The following is a 26,048-nucleotide window of genomic DNA, read 5'->3' on the forward strand; positions in this document are numbered from 1 at the left end:
CGGGGAAATTTGCCACATGATTAATCCTGGTGGACCAGTCCCGGAAAAGCACATGGGTTTGCTGCAGAATTTCTCCCAATAAACGAGCTGACTAACGGAGAGGCCCTGAAGTCCGTGCTGTGGATGAAATTGCAGGGGGAGGGTGGGGCTGGCAATTGAGAAAAATGCCAGATGTGTGGACAACGGAGGGCCTTTGAACTCACTAACGTCCACAGAGACAACACATGGGGCCAGATCATAAAACTGGACCGGATTATAACACTAGATGAGGGAGGCCCAGCAGGGAGCAAGACCCTAGGAGAAGGATAATAAAATGCATCACCATAATTACCAGGGCCCCACTCCCCAACAACAGCCAACAATAGCTCAAGTCAATGAAGTTATTCATCCATATGCAAGTCGCCTCACTCCTTATCCTCAGACAAAACCCCTGGGGCCAGCTCCAGCAGATCAGTCTTCACACAGCCGTCCCCCACCCACAGGGGCTCCGTCTTTAGCCTTCCGAGGCTGTTTTTTCAGACAAGGTTTACTGCCACCCTCAGGTGTACCTTTGACACCCAGGTCCTGGCTTCCAGATAATGAAGGCTCCCCTTTCCCCAGGAGCAAACAGGGGATGCCGCCAGCTGCAGCCTTCCCTGAGCAGGACTGGGATGTGGCTCAGTTTGGGGACCTCCTACACCTGGCCCTGGTGAGCACAAAATGGTGTCATCTGCACAGTCTCTCTCTCCAAAAAGGAAAGGTAACTGCAATGCAGAGTTGTGTGCATCAGTGAAAAGTGACGTTCCAAAGATAGGCCCACCGTGAATAGCCCCGGGGCCTGCAGAGAGAGTTGCTCCATCTTTCAGAAGCAGACAGCACCGCCCCCATTATTCCCCCAGGGCTGGGTATTTTTGTTTGCAAGGAATTAGGAAGCCTAGGTTAGGTCCATTCCTCCCTCAGGCCACGCCCTCCAAGGACTCCTCAGGCGCTGGGACTGCTTTATCTTTCAGAGCACAGCTCAGCAACCTCCAGCTCCAAAGATCACTAGTTAGATTACAATTCCTTCTGCCAATATTTAGCGAGCAACTACTGTGCGCCGGACATTGTGTAGGCCTTGGGGATCAGGGCTAAGACACAGCTGTGTCCTTGGGAGCTTACATTCTTTGGGGGAAACAGATAATAAAAACCCAAGAAGAGAAATAAAATCTGACCAATGTCCAGTCACAGAAAGAAGGGGATGAGAAGAGGAGGCGGAGTAGGAAGAGGGAGAAGGGATGGAGAGATGTGGATGACCAGGCAGCAGTGCCCCCATCATCAGACCTAACATATCTGAAGTCCCAGGAGTCACCAGCGCTCATGTGGTCATTGGCATTGTTTGCCAAGTTCAACGTGGGGTCCCAAACCAGCTTAAATCTCAGTTTCATAGTCAACCTCCATTCCCTCCCCCTGCCCAGGAGCCCTCCACTCTGTCCTTGCCATGCATTGTCCTCCACACAGAGGATGGGCCTCTTCCAGCCCACGCCCTTCGATGGGGTCCTGAGTGTGTGGAGGGCACAGGACCGCAGGGTGGGAGCCCATCTCTGCATGGGAGCACTCCCCCTCCCCCCAGCACTCCTCCCCATCCCATGGGTCCAGTCTCTCCTGGGGGAGGCCATGGGCATTCCCCCAATCTACAGCCCCTAGGAAAGCCCAGTCCTGGCAAAGGAAGGCTCCTTGCTGTCATCCGGTCACCCTGTCTCTTGTGAGTTGGGCTGACCAGGGCATGACAGGAGGTGGGCTGGCTGTTAAGGAGACCGTCTCTTTTCCTTACTTTTGCTGCCTGTGGATTCGGGGGCGCCTCCTCCAGCCCCATTCAGCTCTTTCTTTGGGACGTGGCACCAGCTAAGCGCTGCCTCCCCTTCTCCCGGGTCCTCCGGCCTCGCATGCACACAGTCCCGGCTCCCCTCTCCTCTCCTGGGCAACCTCCAATGCCAGGCCCAGGCATTCCAACAAGTCCCGGCCGCGCGTGCCCACCGGCAGTTGCGGGAGCCGCTGCCGCTGGCTCTTACCTCCTTCTGCGGGAAACCAGAAGGACGCTCTTCCCAGTACCAGCAGCAGCACCGGCACCTTCCACATCCTCTCGGTCGGCTGGTGCTCCCTGGGGCCGAGCAGCTAGTTCCTGTGCCGGGGAAGAGTTAACCGCTCCTGCAGCCACAGGCCCTCGCCGGCGGAGCGCGAACGGGGGGACTGGAATGCGGGGAGCAGAAGTCCCAGCGCGGGAGGGGTCCCCAAGCTTCCTCCGCCCGCAGCCGGCAGGGAGCAAACTTTGCATCTGGGAACTTTGGGAGCGGAGTCAGCATTTATCTCCCCCGGGGAGGGCGGGAGCGCCCCGGTAAGGTGGGCTCCGTCTGGGCTGCTAGGACCGCCCTCGGGCGCTGTTTGGCCAGCACTAAAACGATGACCTCAGGCCAGGTTTAAAGTTACAGGGCCGCGGCTGTGGGGGCCCCAGCCCCGGCCAAACTGGCTTTTACTCTGCTCCCCAACCCGAGGGAAAGGGGGCGCATGCCCTAAGCGATTTCTTTTCTTTTATTTTTAAGTTTAACTTGATTCTGTTGCTTAAGCGCAAGGCACAAGCCTAGGTTTTTCTTAACAGAAGTAAACGGTTCCTTGTGTGGCCAGTAATTTTAGAACCAAGCATGGGATTGTTCTTGTAAATATTGAATTTGATGGCTTAAAAAAAAGTGGCCGTCCTCATCTGGGTGGGCCAGAGGCTGGCGCTGGTGAATTGCAGCCTTGTTCAGCACAGGAGAGGGTGGGCTCCTGGGGGCGGAGGGGGTGCTGTCTGAGAGCTGGCGGGGAGCTTGGCAGAGCGGTGGCTTTGGCAGTTTCGGGAGGAGCAGGGAGAAGAGGCTGAACTGGAGATGGCCCTTCTGACTTCGGACGCTGCGCCGTGATGCTGGGCCCCGCGCACGCACACGGTGGGAAGACGCCTGCCACACACCAGACCTGTGTCCCCTTCCTGCCGCAGCTCCTTCTCTTGACTCTTGGAGTTTGGCCCATAATCCCCACTCGACTGGTTTAAGCAGCCTTACCCTGATCTCAGGTACAGGAAGCTAACTTCGAGTGTTTACTTTATTTTCTTTGGAATTTTTAAAGTTTTATTTCAAGGAGAGGAGTTGGGGTGGTGGCCCCTGCTCCACTCCCTGATGCCACCAGTATCATTCGACAAAAATACCTGAAAACGAATGCCCTAAAGCTCCATGCTGGGGAGAAACCTGGATGTTTTCAGATCCTTATCCTGGACGTACATAGCCAAATTTGCTTTATCATAAAAATCACAAGGGGAGACTGCTATAAAAGCTTAGATTCCTGGGTCCCACCCCTACTTACTAACCAGACCCTTTGGGAATTCATAGTTTAAGCCAGTGTCCCTGGAGAAATGTGTCCACCAGGATCCCTAGTGTTGATTCAATGCAGGTGCAGCCTCTGGGGGCCTGGGGGAGGGGGGTTCTACATTTCCTAAGACCTCCCAGGTGATGCCTGGACCTGGATCTGGTGCCTGAAGTCAGGAGAGGAAGGGTCACAAGACTCGGGGGCCACTAGAGAAACTACATTGGAAATGGACAGAAAACAGGATAGAGAGGATCGGCTGAACTGATGCCCATCTTGCTGCTACATTTTCTCATTATTACTGCATCGTCGGCGATGTTCCTTACCCAGGCTGAGTGGTGCAGGTACTGCCTGTAGAGCCTGCTAGATGGAGAAGGGTTGCAAATCCACGCCTAAGTTAAGGGAACAAAAAGACCACCTTCACTTGGAAATAGAGATGAAATGACACCTAGGTAGGAGATGGGTTAATGCAGCTAATTTAGAGGGTGCTTGGAGCCAGTTTATTGTTGAAGGAGATGCCCCCCCACCCCTGCCCCAGGTCTCTGCTCCCCACCCAGGGATGTGTCTAGATGCTACCGGATTGGCCACCTGACCTTGCGGTAGAGGATGGAGAAGGAGGAGGTAACGGAGTTGCATCCCCTTGGAAGCCATCCCGGGCATGGGAAGAGGGGCCAGGACCAGGGAGTCAATGGACAGGGTCGGGGTGCTGTTGGTTGGAGTAACTGGGCAGAGTTGGGAAAGGGAATGCTGGGCTGGGCACAGGGTTGGAGCCAGGGCGTACCTGGGTGGCTCGGGGTAGGTGAATGGAGTGGGGTTCGGAAACCTGAGACCAGCCCAGAGGGGAAGAAAGAAACAAGTAGGGAACATGCCAGAAGATTCCTCCGTTCTTGAGAAACAGCTTGTGCTACCAAAGTGGTGACTGGTAAGATAACAGTGACATTTACCCTGCGTACCAGGAACTCCAAGAATCCAGCACTATCTCACTGATACCTCAAAACAACCCTGGCCGAAGAACACTGATAATGCAGATTTGATGAATAAGGACATGGGTTTCCAAGGCAAAGTGGTTTCCAAAGGAGTGTGCAGCCGATTTGCCAGAGTGGGGCCTGAGAATCTGCATGTCTAACAAGTTCCCAGGTGCTGCTGCTGCTGCTGCTGCTGCTGCTGCTGCTGGTCCTGGGGCCCTACTTTGAGAACCATGGTTTACAGACCACACACATCATCAAGAATCATGGGAGCCAAGGTCTCTCTAACACAGGACTGGCGTCTCTTGCTTTAGAATCTGGAGAGAGGGGTCTGTAAATTGCTTTTAGAGAGCAACCCCCCCCCCGGGTGTGGGGGAAGGAGGGGAGGAACCAGAGCCTCCGGAGTGGGACCTTCCACGCTGAGGGATGATGACCGTTCATGTTGGGATCTCTCGTGCTCCCTGTGTTCTCCGGAGCAGCAGGCCCGGCTTCCCAGGCTGCCCGGAAGATTTCTCAGCATCTTCCCTGGCTTCCCAGCACACACTGCTCCAGAGCGGAGATGGTATCTGATGGAATCTCTGATGTTAAAGGCACCTCTGTGACTCAGGAATACATCATGCGCTTAGGGGTATGCGCTGGGCCCAAAATGTATTGAGCAGGAATAGAATGAGGAACCCACAGCTGCTCAGTTTGCTAGAAAAAGCCTCAGTGTTTTGGAATCAGAATTCAGTTCCATAGTGGCCTTGGGCAGCACAGGCCTCGATGTCTGCTTCTTTAAAATGGGCATGTTATTCCTACTTGGAGAGTTCTATGCACAGCAAGGAGGGTGACCGCTAGGCTTGCTATTGATGATTAGACCCTGCCTTGTCCTGCCTGGTTCTCAGCCTTTTGAGTCTTCTGGTGCCCATCTGTGCCCACCTGAACACTCAGCCAGCCCCAGACTCTAGGGCAGAGGTTCTTGACTTGGATCGAATAGAACTGGTTCCTTTCGACCTGAAGAAACCCAGCTGGGCCAGCACACGGTGATGAGCATCAGCTCGTCCTTCTGCTAGTCCTACCTTCACCATGGGCCTATTCCTGACAGGCCCCACCTACATCCCTGTCCCACTCTCTGGACCCAAGACCCTCTGGGGTGTAGATCGCCTCCCAGTTCCACCCAGGAGCTATCTTCCTTCACCTGGACCTGGAAGCTGGCTCCTGCACCCCATGAAGGGCGAGCTGGCTTGGATTTCTGACCCACTGGACTGCCTCTGTTTGCCAGAGCACCCCATTACTCTCCCAGGGTCTCCCCAGTGCTGACTGTCAGACTCACTATCACGTGTCCTATTCTAGTGGGCTGCACATGACCTTTGCTTGCAGACCCCCTAAAGGAAATTTGGCCCTGGCTGGTGTGGCTCAGTTGGTTGAGTGTCATTCTGTGCACCAAAGGGTTGCTGGTTGGGTTCCGGGTCAGGGGACATACTTGGGTTCAGGCTTGATCCCTGGTGGGGGGCATGCAGGAGGTAGCCAATTGATGTTTTATTCTCACATCTATCTTTCTCTCTCTCCCTCTCTCTCTTTCTAAAACTCATTAAAATATTTGAAAAATTAAAATTAATAAAAAAATAAAAGAATTTTGAAAAACTAGGTACCAATTAATTTTCATCAAAGAGTTGAATAAGGATATGTTTAACAGGAAGTAGAACATATTAAACACTTCATAAAAAGAAATAAGGTGAAGACTGATGGTAATTGGAAAATATATTTCATGATATGATTCAATAACATTGGCTGGATGAGTGCACTGAACATGAAAAAAAAAATGGTATGAAATGTTAGCCCTGGCCGGTTTGGCTCAGTGGTTGGAGCGTCGGCCTGCAGTCCAGAGAGACCCGGGTTCCGTTCCCGCTAGGGGCACGTACCTCGGTTGTGGTTTGTCCCCCCCGGCCCTGGTTGGTCGTGTGGGTGGCAGACACTCGATGTGTCCCTTTCACGTCGATGTTTCTCTCTCTCTCTCTTCTTCTCTCTCCCTCCCACTCTACCTGAACAAAAAATGGAAAAATGTCCTCGAATGAAGATTAAAAAAAAAGAATGAAATGTTAATCTCTAAATATTAATAGCCCAGCTGGTGTGGCTCAGTGGTTGAGCGTCGACCCATGCACCAAGAGGTCATCGGTTCGATTCTGGGTCAGGGCACATGCCCAGGTTGTGGACCTGATCCCCAGTGGGGGGCATGCAGGAGGTGGCCAATCGATGTTCTCTCTCATCAATGTTTGTTTGTTTTTTTATCCTCGCCCAAGGACATTTTTTGATATTTTGTTCAGATAGAGTGGGAGAGAGAGAGAGAGAGAGAGGAACATCGATGTGAAAGGGACACATCGAGTGGCTGCCACCCACATGACCCAACCAGGGCTGGGGACAAACTGCAACCGAGGTGCGTGCCCTTAGCGGGAACCGAACCCGGGTCTCTCTGGACCACAGGCCGACGCTCCAACCGCTGAGCCAAACCGGCCAGAGCCTCACAGAGGTTTTTTGTTTTTTTTTTTTTAAATATGATGTGCATTTACTAATTTTTCATTATAAAAATATGCAGTCATTAAAGAAAATGTGGAAAGCAGGAAAGAAGAAAAATGATCATATGCCCGGATTTTCGTGTGTATTCATTTGCAACTTTGTATTTAGATATTTCAAATTTGCAGAAAAGTTGAAGTACTCAAAGCACTCCTATATACCGTTTATCCAGATTCCCTAATTTGTTTCTATTTTGCCCCATTTGCTTCATCCTTACCTCTGTATGTATTATGTATATTTGCATATTGGTCTTCTTCTGACTCACCTGAGTCCCAGAGATACGTGTCCTCCAGCCATAACTAATTGGGTATGAATTTCCCAGAGACAGAGACATTCTCTTTCGTAGCCACAGTAGGAATTGCAAAATCACAAAATTCTAAGAAGTGGAATCACTGGGTCAAATGGCAGTTCCATTTTTAATTTTTTGAGGAAACACCATAGTGTTTTCCATAGTGGCTGCACCAGTCTGCATTCCCACCAGCAGTGTACTAGTGTACTGACCATTTGTATGTCCTGTTTGGAGAAGTGTCTATTCAAGTACTAGGACTCTATTCAAGTCCTCTGCTCATTTTTCTTTTTTTAAAACTTTATTGTTGAATGTAGAATGTATTATAGATGTTCCTCATTTTTCCCCCATTGACCCCCTCTTCCCCACAGTGTACAGTCTGAATATTTCTTGCCACTCCCTTCTGGCCTGCAAAGTTACTTTTGAGAAATCAGCTGACAGCCTTATGGGAACTCCCTTGTAGGTAACTAGCTGCCTTTCTCTTGCTGCTTTTAAGATTCTCTCTACCGCCCTGGCCAGTTTGGCTCAGTGGTTAGAGCGTCGGCCTGCGGTCCGGAGAGACCCGGGTTCGGTTCCCGCTAAGGGCATGTACTTCGGTTGCAGTTTGTCCCCGGCCCTGGTTGGTCGTGCTGGTGGCAGCCACTCGATGTGTCCCTTCACGTCGATGTTTCTCTCTCTCTCCCTTCCTCTCTCTCCCTCCCACTCTATCTGTACAAAAAAAAAAAAAGGAAAAATATCCTCAGTTGAGGATAAAAAAAAAAAAAAAGATTCTCTCTACCTTTTCTCCACACCCTCGCCAACACTTGTTGTTTGATGATTTGTTGATGGCGGCCATTCTGGCAGGTGTGAGGTAATAGCTCATAGTCGTTTTAATTTGCATCTCTCTGATGATTAGTGATGTTGAGCATTTTTTCATATGTCTCCTGACCATTTGTATGTCCTGTTTGGAGAAGTGTCTATTCAAGTCCTCTACCCATTTTTCTTTTTTTAAATCTTTATTGTTGAATGTAGAATGTATTATAGATGTTCCTCATTTTTTTGTTGTTGTTGTTGTTTGTTTGTTTTTTATCCTCACCCGAGGATATTTTTCCATTTTTTGTACAGATAGAGTGGGAGGGAGAGAGAGGAAGGGAGAGAGAGAGAGAAACATCGACGTGAAGGGACACATCGAGTGGCTGCCACCCGCACGACCAACCAGGGCCGGGGACAAACTGCAACCGAAGTACGTGCCCTTAGCGGGAACCGAACCCGGGTCTCTCCAGACCGCAGGCCGACACTCTAACCGCTGAGCCAAACTGGCCAGGGCTAGATGTTCCTCATTTTTCCCCCATTGACCCCCTCCTCCCCCTCCCACCCCCTCCCGCCTTTTCCCACACTATTGTCTGAGGTTTGTCAGTCTAGCAATGAATTTGTACTTCTTAATCCCTTCACCTTTTTCACCCATTCCCCCAACCCCCTCCCATCTGGCACCCAACAAAATGTTCTCTGTATCTGTGAGAATGTTTCTGTTCTACCTGTTCATTTTGTTTGTAGATTCCATTGTCGATAGATGTGTATTCATTGCCATTTTGTTTGTTCATATATTTTATCTTTTTCTTCAAAAAGACCCTTCATCATTTCATATAATAACGGTTTGTTGGTGACAAACTCCTTTAACTTTTTCTTGTCTGGGAAACTCTTTATATGTCCATCGATTCTAAATGACAGCTTTGCAGGATAGAGTAATCTTGGTTGTAGGTTCTTGCTTTTCATCAGTCTGAATATTTCTTGCCACTCCCTTCTGGCCTGCAAAGTTACTTTTGAGAAATCAGCTGACAGCCTTATGGGAACTCCCTTGTAGGTAACTAGCTGCCTTTCTCTTGCTGCTTTTAAGATTCTCTCTTTGTTTTGAACCTTTTGCATTTTGATGATGATGTGTCCTGGTGTGGGCCTCTTGGGGTTCATCTTATTTGGGACTCTCTGTGCTTCCTGGATTTGTATGTCTGTTTCCTCCACCAAGTTAGGAAAGTTTTCTGCCGTTAATGTTTCAAACAGGTTTTCGATTTCTTGTTCTCTCTCTCTTCTTCTTCTGGCACCCCCAAGATGCGAATGTTGGCACGCTTTAAGTTGTCCCAGAGGCTCCTTACACTATCCTCATTTTGTTGGATTCTTTTTTCTTTTTGCTGTTCTGATTGGGCGTTTTTTGCTTCCTTATATTCCAAATCAATAGTTTGCTTCTTGGATTTATGTACTCTACTATTGAATCTGTGTAAATTATTCTTTATTTCAGTTAATGCCTCCTTCATTTCTGACTGTGCATCCATCATTTCTGACTGGTCCTTTTTTATGCTCTTGAGGCCCTCACTAAGTTCACTGAGGTTCTCACTAAGTTCATTGAGCATCCTTAAAGCAGTATTTTGAACTCAGCATCTGTTAGGTTGCTTTTCTCCATTTCACTTAGTTCTTTTCTTGGGGTTTTGTTCTGTTCTTTCACTTTCTTTGTCTCCTCATTTTGGCTGCCTCCCTGTGTTTGTTTCTGTGTATTACTTAACGAGAGGTATGGGGCTAGCTGAGACCAGATGCTACTTGTTTGAAAGAATTTAGGAAAAACCTGAAGCAGGATCCAAGACAGGTCGATCCTACGGTTAAGCAAGTGGCAACAGCTTGGGTGGGCCTGAAAGTTGGGAGGGGCGGGGCCTCAGGGAGTCACCAGGGCGGGGCTAGAAGTGTGAGCCAGGTTGCTGGAGTTGCAGATATGGAGGGTGTCTGCCGCCCCAGGGAAGGGCTCACCAAAGGAACAAAGGCCTCTGACAGCACGTTTGTCCCTGAGAAAGCCCCCTCTCCAGCCCTCGCTCCAGTGCCAAACAGCTCAGTTCTTCCCTGTATGTCTCTGGTGCCCCTCGAGCTGCCTCCCCTCCAAGCTTAGAGGGAGAGAGTCCGATAAGTCCGTGCGCGGGCCCTTTAAGGAGCTGCCTGGGGCTCCAGCCGCCTCAGCCTCTCTGAGCCTCAGTTCCCGCTGGTTTTCCAGCCAGAAGTGATGGGGATTCTCTTCCTGGCACTGGAACCCTGAGCGGGCCACCTGTTGTGGGACGGGGACCCCTCAGTCCTCGGGGAGGATCTTCCCAGCCGAGGAGTCCTCCTGATTTTTATCTGCCACACGTGGGTGTGGGACCAGCCCGCCCCTCCGCCCTCCTACCAGTCTGGATGTGGCTGCTGCTTTAATTCCGTAGCTGTAGGACTTCCATTCAGCGGGATTTCAGGCGGTTTTGAATGAATGATGGTTGTTCTGTAGTTTAGTTGTAACTTTGATGTGGTTGTGGGAGGACATGATACTGCGTTTACCTACCCGCCACCTTGACCAGAAGTCTCTGCCTATTTTTTAATTGGATTGTTTGTCTTCCTTTTGTTGAGTTGTATGAGTACTCTATTTTGGATATTAAGCCCTTATTCAATGTATCCCACTTCTAGGAATATATCCTAAGAAGCCTGAAACACCAATCAGAAAGAATATATGTACCCCTATATTCATAGCAGCACTATTTAGAATAGCTAAGATCAGGAAACAGCCCAAGTGTCCATCAGTAGATGAGTGGATAAAAAAGCTGTGGTACATATACACCATGGAGTACTATGCAGCTGTAATAAAGAAAGATCTCTTATCCTTTGAGACGACTTGAAGGGACCTGAAGAGTATTATGCTGAGTGAAATCAGCCAGTCAGAAAAAAACAAGTACCGCATGATCTCACTCATTTATGGAACATAATGAACAAAAGAAACTGTTGACTAAATGAGATCCAGAGTCATGGAAGTAGGGAACAGACTGACAAACCTCAGAGGGATGCGGAGTGGGAAGAGATAATCCAAAGAATGTACATGCATATATGCACAACCAATGGACATGGACACTAGGCTGGGGAAGGCAGGAGGGAGCTGGAAGGAGGGAGGCCATGGGGGAAAAAAGGGGGACATCTGTAATACTAGCAACAATAAAAAACCCACAAAATTCAATATTAAAACAAGACTACTCTCTAATCCGCACTCCGTATTCAAATTTTGACAGTTTTCCCAGTGATGCCCTTGATAGACACCCCCCCCCCCCGAATCTAATCCAGAATCACACATTGCCTTGGCTGTCATATCTCTAGAAGCTTCCAGAACTCTGCCTCAGCCTCTCTTTGTCTTTCTTCAACTTGATGCTTTCTGAAGACTGTGGGCAAGTGTACCTCATAGGTACACTTCCTCTGCTTGGGGTTTGTCTGATCTCTCCTTGTGATCAGATTCAGGTATGCATTTTTGCTGGATGTGGCAATGGTGTGTTTTCCCAGCGAGGAGGCCCAGGGAGTCAGTCCCCAGTGCTGTGAATATCACCTTTGTCCCCCTTGGTTAAGGAGATCTTATCCCGAATTCAGAACCCATCCACCCCTCCCCCGCCTTCACCCTCAACAGCATGAACCCAGAACAGAGAAAGACAATGTTTCACGTGGAATGAAAGAGTTTTCACCCCAGGAAACGTTCCATATCGATACAGGATGGATGAGCAGCTACTTTCTTCTACACACGGGAGAAGGGTTGCCATGAAGGGCCTGCTGACTCCAGGCAGTTACAGAGAAACACTTAGGCACGTGGAGGATTTGAGAAACGGATGTCTTTCCAGCACGCCCCTGGATAATCTGTGTGCTTCCCCAGCTTGAAGACCTGGGCGCCATCGCCCTGCCCGGCTGGACCTCCTCCCAGCCTTGGGGCCAGCTCACCCGACCCGCTGTAGTTCAAGGATTGAGATCCCATTGTGAGTTGATAGGTTCATCTTTGTAGCCCTGCCTCCAGCCTGCTCCATAAGATTTGTGAAAAGAGAGCTTGGGGTACTTTTAAATTTTTATTGATTTTTAGAGAGAGAAGGGAGAGGGAAAGAGAGAGAGAGAGAGAGAGAAACATTGATTGGCTGCGTCCTGCACGCCCCCTTCCAAGGATCGAGCCTGCAACCCAGGCATGTGCCCTGACCGATAATCGAACCAGCAACCATTCAGTACACGGATGATGCCCAACCAACTGAGCCACACCGGCCAGGACAGAGCTGGGGGTTTTATCTGACCTGCTAGAAGATCCCCACCATTGAAGACCCTCCCCCTCGCCCCACAGCCCAGCCCAGAGACTGAGTCAATGGCTATAACACACCACTGCAGCGTGAGTGGCTTTTGTGATCTCTGCGCTACTGGGAAAACCCTGAGGCACCTCTCCAAATCTCGGGGCACCCCACCTCCCCTTTGCACGGTGGCTGATGGCTACAATTCCAGAAACGGAGATCTATTCCCGAACTTCAAGACCGATCCCCTTGGGATGCGAGTGTACTGGGAAGGAGGCGCTGAGCGCAGTCAGTTGAGCACGGATGGGTTTGTCTCCGTCCCAAGAGCAGGTTTGGATAAGGTGTCGAGGGTACTTATTTCTTAGATACTGCCAAGAAGGAGAAAGCACACAAAAGGGAAACCCTGGGGTGCTACGGACACATTTGCCCACTTCGTCATGTGCTCAAGCAGCCGCTCAGGGTTCCTGCTGTCGTCCATTCACTAGTGTAGCGGGTGGACTCGCTCATTCAGGAAACGCTTGCTGATGGCACCCAGCACTGCTGCCACACCCCCGGGGGTGGCTGGACTGGTTGTCCCCTCTCACTGTCCTCTGCCACCCCTGGCATCAGCTCCCCCGACGGCAGCTCCACTCCCGGTTCTCGTTTTGGGAGAGGAAGGTTGAGTCTTCACTGCCCAGGAGGCGGGGCCCTGTGGCTGGCCGGGCACAAGGAACAAGGTGTGATGTTTGTTTTTTTCACAGGTCTATTAAAAGCATCGGAGCTTTTGCTTGAAGCAATAAGGTAAACATTCAGCTCAGTGGATCAACAGGCTTCTGTGCAGCCTGTCCCCCCCCCGCCCCCCCGGGAAGCCGTGGGCCTCCCTGCTGGGCAGGAGCGCTCCGGCCTGGCCAAGGCTGGGAGCATCCCCTTCCCCGGGAGGATGACGTCCCCCCTGTGTATATCCGAAATCTGTCAGCTCCGCACTGCACAGGAAAATGCAAAAGGAACTCACACAGGCCACTGGCAATGTCTTCTTCATCACAACAAACTGCTCATTTACATACCACCCTCCCCCCACCCCCACCTCGGAAAAGTTGGCTGAATCCAGCCACTCCATATAAACGCAGGTATTTTGGATGGTTTGTGAGAAAAAGGTCACCGATTACTTGAATGGTTGGGAGCATAGAGTCAGTTTTCTGTTTTCTTGTTTGTTTTGATTTTCTGTTTCTGTTTCTTTTTTGGATCAACACTGAGCTTTAATGGACAGACAAGACTGGGAGAGGCTGATGTTTTTTACACTTCAGACCAAGACGCACAGAGAGCTCCTTTCATCCATGTGTTCAGAGAGGCCTTCGTGCTTCCTGAGTCCACGCAGCCCAGCTGGCTCACTTCTTCCCCGGCTCACTGCTCCGACCCCTGCCACTTTAAACTTTCGTTTGTATTTGGGGAGAAAAAAAAAGGGCCTCAGTGCTGCCTGGAAAACAATCTGAATGAATGCATCTCAGTGTGGGAGGCTGGAAGGTCGATCCGGGACGAGGCTGGGAGGCCCGCCTGGGCCTTGCTGCTCTCTTACAGGGTGGTGGCCTTGGAGACATCAGTCCCAGCCTTTCTCTCCCTCAGTTTCCCCGGCTTGTGAAAACGATGGTGGTAAGTCCTCTGCGTGTCCGTGAGAACACCCACCCACGAGGCAGGGCTGTGCACTGAAGGCTTGGGCAACTTCCCCTGTGTTTCGCCAACTCCCGCCCTGGCTACAGGCTGAGGACAGTGACCGCCGACCACCACTACAAACCTGGGACCCCTGCCCAGAGCATACGGTGTCTTCCCCAGGGCTGAGGCTCCTGCCCGCCTCCCTCCACTGGGCTCAATCCCTTTGGAAGCGTCTGGATTTTGTTAATATTTGGAATCTCTTTTGTTGAGGTCCCAAATCTGTTTTAATCACCATTCAAGAGTCTAATTCAAACATTCAGACTTTAGCGTCTGCCAAGAGGTGGGTTTGGCCATGATAGGAAAACAGGAAAAGGCTTGAAAGTTAATAAAGCCAGAAGAAAACAGCTTTTCTGTTAGCAGCCCAGTGTGCAGAGCCCCTGGTTCCGTCCCCATCCCCGGCGCTGCCGTCAGATCGGACCCGGGCTTTCCTTGCTTCGCAGTGTGGGCAAGCTTTCTGCAGAGGGCCAGAGGCACGGGGCACGGGGAGTTCTGGGGAACGTCCCTGGAGGGGGGTGAGCTGTCTTCCTTAGCTGAGCCCCGGAACCTGGTCATCTTTTCCTTACTGGCACTAACAGCAGGAAGCTACAATTCCTGATTGTTTCATCCAGCAAGTATCACTGACCATCTGCTGTGTGCCAGGCGGTGCCCTAGGCTTTGGGGGCATGGCAGGGAACAGGGCATCCAGGTGGCGGTGTTGGCGCCTCGGTGGGGGAGGCAGATGACAAGTACGGGAATAAAGAAGGTAAGGAGAGGTTTGTGCTGAGTGTTTGGAAAAAATGAAAGAGGTCAGTGTTCTCCCACTGAGGTGCACATCCTCAGAGGCGGCGTTGACCCGAGGGGACGCACGGGCAAAATTGTTTAAAACGCGTAACTTTTCGGATTCTCAACTAACATGTGTCCTCTTTGCTCGTTGGGTCTACCTCGCGCCCACCACTGTTCTTCCACCGCGCTGGGAAAGAGACTTCCGAAGCATCTTCAGGCCTGCTGTGCGCATTGCCTAAGGCATGCAGCAACCCTGCGAGGGCAGGGCAGGGACCACTCGGAGAGGCTGGTGAATGAATGCAAGCCTCCTCGAAGCGAGTATCACAAGCCCACAGGAGCGCTTTGTGTCTTTTCCTGGCATATGGATATTTCCATTTTGGGAAAAAATTAAAAAATTTTCAATTACAGTTGGCATTCAGTATCACATCCGTTTCAGGGGTACAGCACCGTGGCTAGACATTTATATAACTTACGAAGTGATTTCCCCAATAAGTCTGGTACCCACCTGGCACCATATATAACGGTTACGATATTACTGGTTCTGGTCCCTACAGAAGCTGGAAGAATCCGAGTTCTCAAGAAGGTGGATAGTAACACGTCATTTTGAATAGAAATAAAGGTAGAATCTTGACAGAAGGAAAGTCTGGTTTGGCTGATTGATTTAATAAAGGGCACTGGCTTTGAAAATTAGGTTTCATGGAAGAGATTTCCTGTTAATTCCATGAGCAAAATTCGCAGCTCTCTGGTTTTGTTTTGTTTGTTTCTTTTCTTTTTTTATCCTCACTCGAGGATATTTTCTATTTATCTTCAGAGCGAGTGGGAAGAAGAGGGAGAGACAGAGAAACATTGATGTAAGAAAGACACATCGACTGGTTGCCTCCCTCACGACCCTGACCAGGGCTGGGGACGAACCGCAGCTGAGGTACGTGCCCTTGACCAGAATCGACCCCGCGACTCATTGGTCCGCGGGCCGATGCTCTAACTGCTGAGCCAAACCGGCCAGGGCGTGGCTCTCTGGGTGTTTGTGAAAATAAATATAAATGATTTATTTACTTAGAAATTTACGTATTTATCCCATCTGTGATAAGATGAACTCAATCTACTTAAATACCTTGGCAAAGGTATGTGGAAATTTTTAAAAAAGGTTTTCTTTCCCCAACTGTTTTTTCAATCTAACGAATTAAACCAAGTGCCTCTGAGTGAACGAATAACAGGGACATTAGCAGTCACCTCATAAGTGCCGGTAATGTTTTGGGGTGTGTTTTCCAGAAACTGAAAATGGCTCGCATTCGCTGACGTCTGTTTTTGCAAACCTCTCCCATCAGAATTGTGGTTTTTAGCACTGACACCTCCCCGATGGATGTCTCCAGGCAGGAATCTGACTTCAGCTCCAGGCTCGTGTCCGGCAGCCTGCTGAGCCGCTCTGTCCTCGGGAGGAAGTGACGGATGTCTCTGAAGGGAGAGGACAGAGGAGAGAAGATGTTCAGAAGGGAGGAGAAGGGGAGAGCAGATGTCACCTGGGTCTTTTGGGGCTCCGCCCAGGTCAGAACCCCCAGACAGGCTGAGGGCACATCCCGAGAACATACCGGTTGATGTTCTGCTTCCAGAAACATCTAACATGATGAGGAGAAAGCAGGGTGACGTGGCGGGACAGGGGTCCAGATAGGTGATCTCGAAATGTCACAGCTGGCTTCCCGCAGTGAGAAGTCCCTCCTGTCCCCCTGGGGGAGGGAGAGGTGTTAACAGCCCCAGTGGTCAGGTCAGGAAGACCTCAGGGAGCAGTGGCCTCATGACCCGAGCAAATAGAGCTGAGGACTGGCAGCAAGAGCAGGCGTCAGGCCGAGTCGCAGGAGCAGGCAGGACAGTGATATCACCAGCCGATTCAGCAAAGACAGAGGCCAGTGTCCAAAGGCGAGCAGGACGCACAAGGACAAAGCCAGAGTAGTCACAGCATGTGTAAGAACCACCGCCTCTCACGCCCTGGCCGGTGGGGCTCAGTTGGTTGGGTGTCACCTCGTGCACCAAAAGATTGGTGGTTTGATTCCTGGTCAGGGCACGTGCTCAGGTTGTGGGCTCGATCCCCAGTAGGGAGTGTGCAGGAGGCAGCCGATAGATGTTTCTCTCTCTCCCTCTCCCTCCCCCTCTCTCTAAAAATCAATAAACTATTTTTTTTTTTATTATTTTTCATCCTTACCCGAGGACATTTTTTGTTCAGATAGAGTAGGAAGGAGAGAGGGAGAGAGAGAGAGAGAAACATCGACATAAAAGGGACACATCAAGTGGCTGCCTCCCACACGACCCAACCAGAGCCGGGGACAAACTGCAACCGAGGTACGTGCCCTTAGCAGGAACCGAACCTGGGTCTCTCTGGACCGCAGGCCCCGCTCTAACCGCTGAGCCAAACAGGCCAAGGCAATAAACTATTCTTTAAAAAAAAAGGAATCACAGCCTCTTACCACTGTCCCCAGGGGATGTAGAAACTTCCCCTGCACCCAGATACCATTAGGGAGAGAAATCCTGAGAACCTGGGTATTTCCCGAAAAAAGAATGGGTACGTGTTAGGGAAGCATTCTAAACCAGCAGAGACTGAGTTAGTGATCATTAGAGCAAGGTTCTCTAATACCCAAGGTTCTCTAATACCCAGTGTGTGAATCAAAGTGAGGACATCTCTAAAAAATAAAGAAAACTTTGCCTCCACCTACCCCAAAGCAGTGTTTAAGTTCTGACTTCTGCTACAAAGTATTTTCCATTGCGTTAACTAATGATGATGCCTGGCCGATGTGGCTCAGTGGTTGAGCGTTGACCCATGTACTAAGAGGTCGCCGGTTCGATTCCTGGTCAGGATACATGCCCAGGTTGTGGGCCAAATCCCCAGTGTGGGGCATGCAGGAGGCGGCCAATCCATGTTCTCTCTCATCGAAGTTTCTCTCTCTCTCCCTCCCTCTCCCTTCCTCTGTTTCTAAATAATACAAATAAAAAATAATGACTCTCACAGTGAGACAGTTATTCTTTTATTAAAAATTACTTAATAATTGACACATGCCGAAAATATAAAACATAGGCAGAAGTTATAAAGCAGCACACTAAAGTGAACATCTATGAATTCACTACATCACTGAAGAACAGAATTATCACTGATACCATAGAATTTCCCCTGAGCCTCTGCCAATCTCCAGAGCTAACAGTATCATGAATTTTGTATTTATCCTTCCATTGGCTTTCTTAAAAGAGGTTAATCACATATGTATACACTTGAGCAATGATTACAAATTTGCCTGTTTTTCAACTAAAAAAAAAAAGGTTTCTTAAAGCATGTTGTTTTCAGCAACTTTTTTCGTTCTTTTTGGGTCAATTTTTACAATTATTTCAATATATATCTTTTTAATCCTCACCCGAGGACATTTTTCCATTTTTTGTTCAGATAGAGTGGGAGGGAGAGAGAGGAAGAGAGAAACATCGATGTGAAAGGGACACAGCCGACCTGCAGTCCAGAGAGACCCGGGTTCGGTTCCCGCTACGGGCATGTACCTCGGTTGCAGTTTGTCCCCGGCCCTGGTTGGTCGTGCGGGTGGCAGCCACTCGATGTGTCCTTTCACATCGATGTTTCTCTCTCTCTCTCTCCCTCCTGCTCTATCTGAACAAAGAATGAAAAAGTGTCCTCGGGTGAGGATAAAAAAAAAAAAAAAAAAGAAAGAAAGGGACACAGCATAACCCAACCAGGGCTGGGGACAAACTGCAACCGAGGTACGTGCCCTTAGTGGGAACTGAACCCGGGTCTCTCTGGACCGCAGGCCGACGCTCTAACCGCTGAGCCAAACTAGCCAGGGCTCAAACTTCTATATTTTTAACAATTATATGAATGTTCCAATTTTGCACTTGTCCTTTAATCAGTTTTGGTAAATTATATTTTCTATTAACTTGTCTATTTCATTTATATTTTCAAATTAATTAACATAATGTTTATAGTATACTCTTACTATCTTCTTAATCTCAACTACACCTGCAGTTTCTTTGCTTATGTCAGATCTTGTATATTTGGGCAGTCCCTGATTCCTCTTCGCAGAGGTTGAAATTTTAAAAAAAAAATTTTTTTTCCTTTATCAATTTTAGAGAAAGGAAGTGAGAGGGAGAGAGAGATAAAAACATCGATGAAAGAGAACATGGATTAGCCGCCTCTTGCGTGCCCCCCACTGGGGATCAGGCCCACAACCTGGGCATGTGCCCTGACAGGGAATCAAACTGGCAACCTCTTGGTGCAGGGGTCGACGCTCAACCGCTGAGCCACACCGGCCGGGCGGATTTGGTCATTATTTTATTGTGAGCTTATATTCAGTTGAACACACTCTGTAGGTCTCCTAAACCAGTGATGCCCTTATTTCTGAGGAGGATTTATATTTGCTTTTCTCCAGAGCCAGAGGCTGGCACCGCGCTGGGCACACATGAGCTTCATCTAGAGCATCAGGGCTCACGGCGGGGCCTCGGGTTTAGTTCTCCCATCTTGCAGAGGGCTCAAGGCATAGTGTCTGACCCCAGGGCTGGTCGCCATCTTCCCCTGTCGCATTTGCTGACTCCCTGTTCTGTGTCCCCTCTTCCCTCCCCCCTCCAACCTTGGAGGTTGTCCTCATTTTCATACCAGCCTGGCAGTCAAAAAAGTATGTTCAGTGTAATCTACCCAGGATCAAGTTGGAGCCTGGTGGGAGGGACCTTCCGAGAAACGGCTTTGCCATTCTCCCAAAGAGGATTCAGTTCGATTTTAATCTTTGGATTATATCAGGGAGAGAGTCTGAATTAAGTGTTCCCGTGTCAGAGACTTCACCGGCAACAGCATCTAGCTAGAAGTGAACAGCATTACTTTGTTTTCATTTTTATCTTATGGTTACATTCTGTGATGGAGAGTGATACTGGATTTCCTGCAGTGACATAAAGCTTCCTTTACAGAGGAATAAATTTATATATGAAAAGGATTTCATTGAAAGAAAATGTTAAATAAACAATAGTGTAAACTGTAGCCAAACATTGCAAAAATCATGTGAGAATGAGGGTTGGAAAACACTGGAGTGCATCTTCCCAATTCCTCAGATCCCGTGTCCCCCCAAAAGCGTCCGCCCTCAGCCCAGCCCCTGTGCTCCGCCTCCTCTGGGGACTAAAGTATGCTGGCCAGTGGCTCTCAGCCCGCCTCCTGGTAATAACGCCTTTGCTCCGGGCCATGCCCCTAACTCGCCCCAAGACTAAAGCAAACTCCTTGAGGACAGTCAAATAAAACCCAAACCCAGCTCCCCACAGGGTGATTCCTTACATCTCCTTGTCTCCCCATGAGACCTTGACTCCCCATGTCTCCCCATGATTCCTTGTCTTCCCATGTCTCCCCATGAGACCTTGTCTCCCCATGTCTCCCCATGAGACCTTGTCTCCCCATGTCTCCCCATGAGACCTTGTCTCCCCATGTCTCCCCATGATTCCTTGTTCCCTATGTCTCCCCATGAGACCTTGTCTCCCCATGAGTCCTTGGCTCCCCATGTCTCCCCATGATTCCTTATCTCCCCATGAGACCTTGTCTCCCCATGTCTCCCCATGATTCCTTGTTTCCCATGTCTCCCCATGAGACCTTGTCTCCCCATGTCTCCCCATGAGACCTTGTCTCCCCATGTCTCCCCATGATTCCTTGTTTCCCATGTCTCCCCATGAGACCTTGTCTCCCCATGTCTCCCCATGAGACCTTGTCTCCCCATGTCTCCCCATGATTCCTTGTTTCCCATGTCTTCCCATGAGTCCTTGGCTCCCCATGTCTCCCCATGATTCCTTGTCTCCCCATGTCTCCCCATGTCTTCCCATGAGTCCTTGGCTCCCCATGTCTCCCCATAAGCCTTACCTGTGTCTTACACATAATTGGTGGCAGTTGGCAAATTCTGATTGGGTTTGGACATTAAGGTGAGCTGGTGTAACTAGAGGGACAGCTGGCGGCAGTGGGGACAAGCATACGGGTTAGGCAAGACACCAACAGGAACAGCTAATGAGCCGTTGCTGCCAGGCTGGCCACCACTTGCAGTGGAGGAATTAAGACCCTGAGCATCTTGTCTCTGGGTCTTTCATTTGTTTGTCTCATAAACAAACAAACTCTGGAGTGCCTTTTCCCGAGAAGTCCAGTATGAACACATCCCCATTTCCTGATGCTCGGAGCCAACCAGCCCTCTGCTCTGACCGCTGTCGGACCTGTAGGAGACAAGTTCCGACCACTCCTGCTTTGCTAAGGCTTATGGACAGCTGTCCTGTTAACCATGAGGAAGTAAATGAGGGCGAGAAGCAGCAACTCTCCACTGAAAAGGAAGCCACCTCCTGGCTGATGCTTCTGCCCTTTGGAAACAAATTATTTCTTTTGCAAGATTTTGTTCCTTTTTTCAACCTTAAGTTCATTCCTAAAACCTGGAAAAAGCATTGTGGGCATTAGCTTTTCTCTATAACTTTGTGTGGTCCCACAACTTTACTTATTTAGGCTTTCTTTCCTTTTTCTTAAAGTCAATAGTTATTTTTGAATTCCTCTATTTTAATAAATATTTACTCAACAGCCTCTCTAGCGTGGGGTTTAAGAGCAAGACTGTAGAGTCAGACAGGCTGGCTTCAAATTCCACCTCCGCCACCTGTCAACTGTGTGACCACGGGCACATAACTTCTCTAAGTCTGGCATGCCTTCTCCGTTGCATGGGGATAGTAATAGTACCTGCCGCGGAGGGTTATGGTGATGGCATGAGACCGTGCCTGGGAAGGAATTAGCACACTGCATGCTAGGTGCTCAATGATGGATGGTGGTGGTGGTGGTAACGACCATCCTGGTACATGTTAGATTCTGGGGACACCAACATCAGTGAGAAACATCCCTTGCCCACAGGGGCTCATAAAACACCCTCTAGGTGTAAAAGGCAGTGGTGAAGGAGGGAGTTGATTGAACCAGGGACGGTGTTAGTGTTCAGAAGGCAAGTCTCTTATAGGGGCATTGCCAGCTTCCTGGGACAGGAGAAATGCCTGTGGTGGGGCAGTTGGGAGGTGTTGCTGAGCCTGCCCTGCTCAGCCCATGGTCTTTGCAGAATGTCATATGCTCAGCAACTCCATGTGTTCAACCTATCTGACCTGCTGTGGAGCTATGGTTCTCCAGGTGGCTAAGCGTGTCTATTTCAGGATGATGTATTAAAAAGTTCCCATGGCCACACATCTTACACCACATCCTTTGATGCAGCTTTTATGGTGTTAAGGCCATCGTTTTGTTCTCCATCTCTCCAACTTCTCCATCTCTCCAACTCCATCTCTCCAACTTCTCCATCTCTCCATCTCTCCAACTCCATCTCTCCAACTTCTCCATCTCTCCAACTCCATCTCTCCAACTTCTCCATCTCTCCATCTCTCCAACTTCTCCATCTCTCCAACTTCTCCATCTCTCCAACTTCTCCAACTTCTCCATCTCTCCAACTCCATCTCTCCAACTTCTCCATCTCTCCATCTCTCCAACTCCATCTCTCCAACTCCATCTCTCCAACTTCTCCATCTCTCCAACTCCATCTCTCCAACTTCTCCATCTCTCCATCTCTCCAACTTCTCCATCTCTCCAACTTCTCCATCTCTCCATCTCTCCAACTCCATCTCTCCAACTTCTCCATCTCTCCAACTTCTCCAACTTCTCCATCTCTCCAACTCCATCTCTCCAACTTCTCCATCTCTCCATCTCTCCAACTCCATCTCTCCAACTTCTCCATCTCTCCATCTCTCCAACTTCTCCATCTCTCCAACTCTCCTCTCTCAACTTCTCCAACTTCTCCATCTCTCCAACTCCATCTCTCCAACTTCTCCATCTCTCCATCTCTCCAACTCCATCTCTCCAACTCCATCTCTCCAACTTCTCCATCTCTCCAACTCCATCTCTCCAACTTCTCCATCTCTCCAACTTCTCTCTCTCCAACTTCTCCATCTCTCCAACTTCTCCGCATGGTAGGCAGCCTCCGAGGTGGTGTCCAGGAATCCCTACCTCCTGGTATTCGTGCCTGTCACGGTGCCACATCGTATCAGGCAGACTATGAGACCACTGGTATCCAGCAACATGACTCTGGAGGAAACCAGCACCCTGATGGAGCACCCCAGGAGAATGCCACGTGGCAAGAAATGAGGCCTCCTGCCGACACCGAGTGAGTGAGCTTAGGAGCAAATCCTCCAGCCTCAGCTGAGCTTTGAGCTGGCCACAGCCCGGGCTGACCTCTTGACCACAGCCTCCTAAGCTTCAAAATCCCCCAGCCAAGCCACTCCCAGGTTCCTGACCCTCGGCAACGGAGACAGGGAAGGGTGACTGCCGTGAAATGCTGCTGAATGTGGGGACCACTTGTTACACAGCATCACGTGATGGATACAGCCTATTTCTCCAACGGAGGGGGGCAGGTGAAGGGTGTTATTCCTTGGCTCCTCACAATTGCAATAGATGACAGGGTCTGAGGTGTCACACGGGGCAGACTCCATTAGAGCAGGGTGCTGGGCACCTGCCAGGTGAACCAGAGTGCGAATCCTGCCTCTACAATGACTTCCTCCTGCTTGATTATGGGCACGTCCCTTAACCACTCAGAGCCTCACCTCCTATTTGGAGAGTAGAGGTGATAACATTTACCTTGCACGGTTGCTGTAAGAGTGAAATGAAATGGTGCCCGAAAGGGGCATAAGGAGCAGCAGTCCCTCGCATGCTGGCTATTAATGTGAACCTGTCCCATCTCTGTTCTGATCACGATCTCACACAAGGTGCCAAGGGACAAGCCTCTTCACTGCCCGCACCCCACGTACCACGTGTCCTGCTGTGGAGTGGGAAAGACAGGGGAACCTCGGTTTTGAAAGCTAAGTGGGATTTGTGTATAAAACAGCAACTACGTATTTGGCGTTTGGAAATCACCCTAAACCTCACTTTAATTTGCACAAACCACGAAATAATCGCCCACGTGGGACATGATGTCACACAGACAACCAGCTCTGCTCACTGGTCTGGATGGAGGACACTTGGGACAACTGGTTCCCTTCAGAGTGAGTCCTTTTTAAAAAAATTTTATTTCTAGGGAGGATAGAGTCTGATTATTTTATCAAGAATCCTTTCCAAGTGATGCCTCCCTAACAGACATCCAGGCGCTTGAAAGCAAGCATAAGTTCCCGCTATTAAGTGTACAGGCTAATTTTAAATCTCTGGGCATCTACCATGTACTCTGCTCCAAATTATATGGTGGATGTGAGCTTTTCTTAGACCTCATCGATGCTGCAGGTAAATAGAACAGCCCTGTGAGGGGCCATAAAAAAACATGTACAGCCTCAGTGTTTCTGTCCTCCTCTGGCAAGGGCTGAACGCCGTCTGCCCGGGGGAGCTTTTCCCGGGCTCCCGACTCCTGCGCACTTTGGCAATCCTGGCACTACAGGGCGACCCAGGACAAATACCAGCTCAGGTTAATGGAGGCCACCAGCCCAAGAGGCCCTCCCCTCCTCGGCCTTTCTAGCAGCTCACTCCTCCTTCTGGCTAAATTGTTCAGGATCCAATTCTTCATCTCTGTTTTTTGGGGGAAAAAAAGTCTCTTCGGGGAACATGCAATGCCCATTCTGGACACTAGAGGGAGGAACAGAGCAACATTCCTCCTGGGATGCTGCTGCAGGGAGGGACAGTTGGCATGTTCCTTCCTGTCCCCCAGGATGCCGCCTGGAGACAGGACAAATATAGCGTAAACAATAGTCAGAGGCTGCAATTTGGGTGCCACAGCCTCGACGCCAGCTTCTTCTCTTTCTCTCTTTTTTTTTAAACATCTAATGAGAGGGAACCGTGCTGGGTTGGGAAACAGAAACCTCCTTCTTCAGGTCAAGGTCTAGGCTCAGCCCTGGCCAGTTTGGCTCAGCGGTTAGAGCATCAGCCTGCGGTCCAGAGAGACCCGGGTTCGGTTCCCACTAAGGGCACGTACCTCGGTTGCAGTTTGTCCCCGGCCCTGGTTGGTTGTGCAGGTGGCAGCCCTGGTTGGTTGTGCAGGTGGCAGCCACTCGATGTGTCCCTTTCACGTTGATGTTTCTCTCTCTCTCTTCCTCTCCCTCCCTCCCACTCTATCTGAACAAAAAATGAAAAAATATCCTTGGGTGAGGATTAACGAAAAAAGGTCTAGGCTCAGATTTGCCTGGTGGGCGCATGGCCCTGTTTCTTCCAACACAGATTAATACATTCATTCACTCACCTGACGACTAGTGACTGAGCATGAATCACCAAGTGCCGGCGCTCTGAGGGACACAGAAACACAAAGGATGCCCCAGTCTAGCTGGGGATGTGGGTGCTACCTAGGGCAGCTGCCAGACTGAAGGCCGGGCTCTGAGCTAGGTCTACGCGATGACTCTGAGTGTACAAGGCGGGCAGAGGCCTCGAGGAGGCAAAGCACAAGGGAACTTCCAACAGAGGGGAGGGGATGAGCAAAAATCTGCCGCTATGACCAAGACCACGGTGGGCAGTTTGAGCCCATCCATCTCCACCACCTCTGCCCTCTGTCCTGGGGCTCTGCTTCTCCTCGGACCTCCCTACAGCTGGCCTCTACCCAGTGGCCAGTCAGATCCTTATAGATATTAATCAGTTTGAGTCCCTGTGAGCCCCCAGTCACCCCAACCACACCTCTCTCATGGGCTACCATAGCCTGCCTCATCCATGTCCCCTACACACATACCTTTCTGACAACCTCTCAAGCACTCTGGCACCCAGGCTCACTGACCTTTCTAATTCTGGAACTTTCCAAGCCCATTCAAGTCTTAGGGCTCTCACACTGACCACCCCTCTGCCAGGGCCTGCTCCTCCGTCTTAGACCCATGAGGTCACACAGGGCCCGGAGCTTATGGGACCCCACACTCCACTGGTCCCATCTTGAAATTCTTTTTTTTTTTTCTTTATTGACTTTTTTTTAGAGAGAAAAGAGGTGAGAGGGAGAGAGAGAACATCAACTGGCCGCCTTCTGCATGCCCCCCACTTGGGACTGGGCCCACAACCTGGGCATGTGCCCTGACCGGGAATCGAACTGTCAACCTCTTGGTGCGTGGGTCGACGCTCAACCGCTGAGCCACACTGGCTGGACCCATCTTGAAATTCTTAATAGGTTTTGAAGGAGCCCCCTCAGTTTCATTTTGCCCAGGACCCCACGAATCATGTGGCAGGTCCTGCCTCGAAATAGAACGCTTTGCTCTGGCCTGGCACGGCTGGCCCCTTCAGTCACTAGGTCTTCTTGGCTCAGATGTCACCTCCTCAGAGGGGCCTTTCCCGGCCACCTGTCCGAAGGAGCCTCACCTGGTCTCCCTCAGTCATGGGACTGTTTTCTTTGTCACACGGCCATTCCTGTCTGGAGTGACCTTCCTGTTAGTTCCCCATGT

The 26,048-nt window shown here is 50.1% G+C and overlaps 1 protein-coding gene across 2 annotated transcripts in view; it reads right to left on the reverse strand.

Moving 5' to 3' along the window:
- Positions 1-2,277, reverse strand: part of PDPN (podoplanin) — a 30,313-nt gene extending 28,036 nt beyond the window's left edge. For both annotated transcript variants that reach the window (XM_036256552.1, XM_036256550.1), the window contains exon 1: positions 2,028-2,277. In XM_036256552.1, coding sequence (XP_036112445.1) covers positions 2,028-2,094 — 67 coding nt within the window. In that variant the 5' untranslated portion in view covers positions 2,095-2,277. The remainder of the gene's footprint in view (positions 1-2,027) is intronic.
- Positions 2,278-26,048: the final 23,771 nt, after the last annotated feature.

Source organism: Molossus molossus, unplaced genomic scaffold (assembly GCF_014108415.1).
Source record: "Molossus molossus isolate mMolMol1 unplaced genomic scaffold, mMolMol1.p scaffold_m16_p_12, whole genome shotgun sequence".
NCBI classification, from domain to species: Eukaryota; Metazoa; Chordata; class Mammalia; order Chiroptera; family Molossidae; genus Molossus; species Molossus molossus.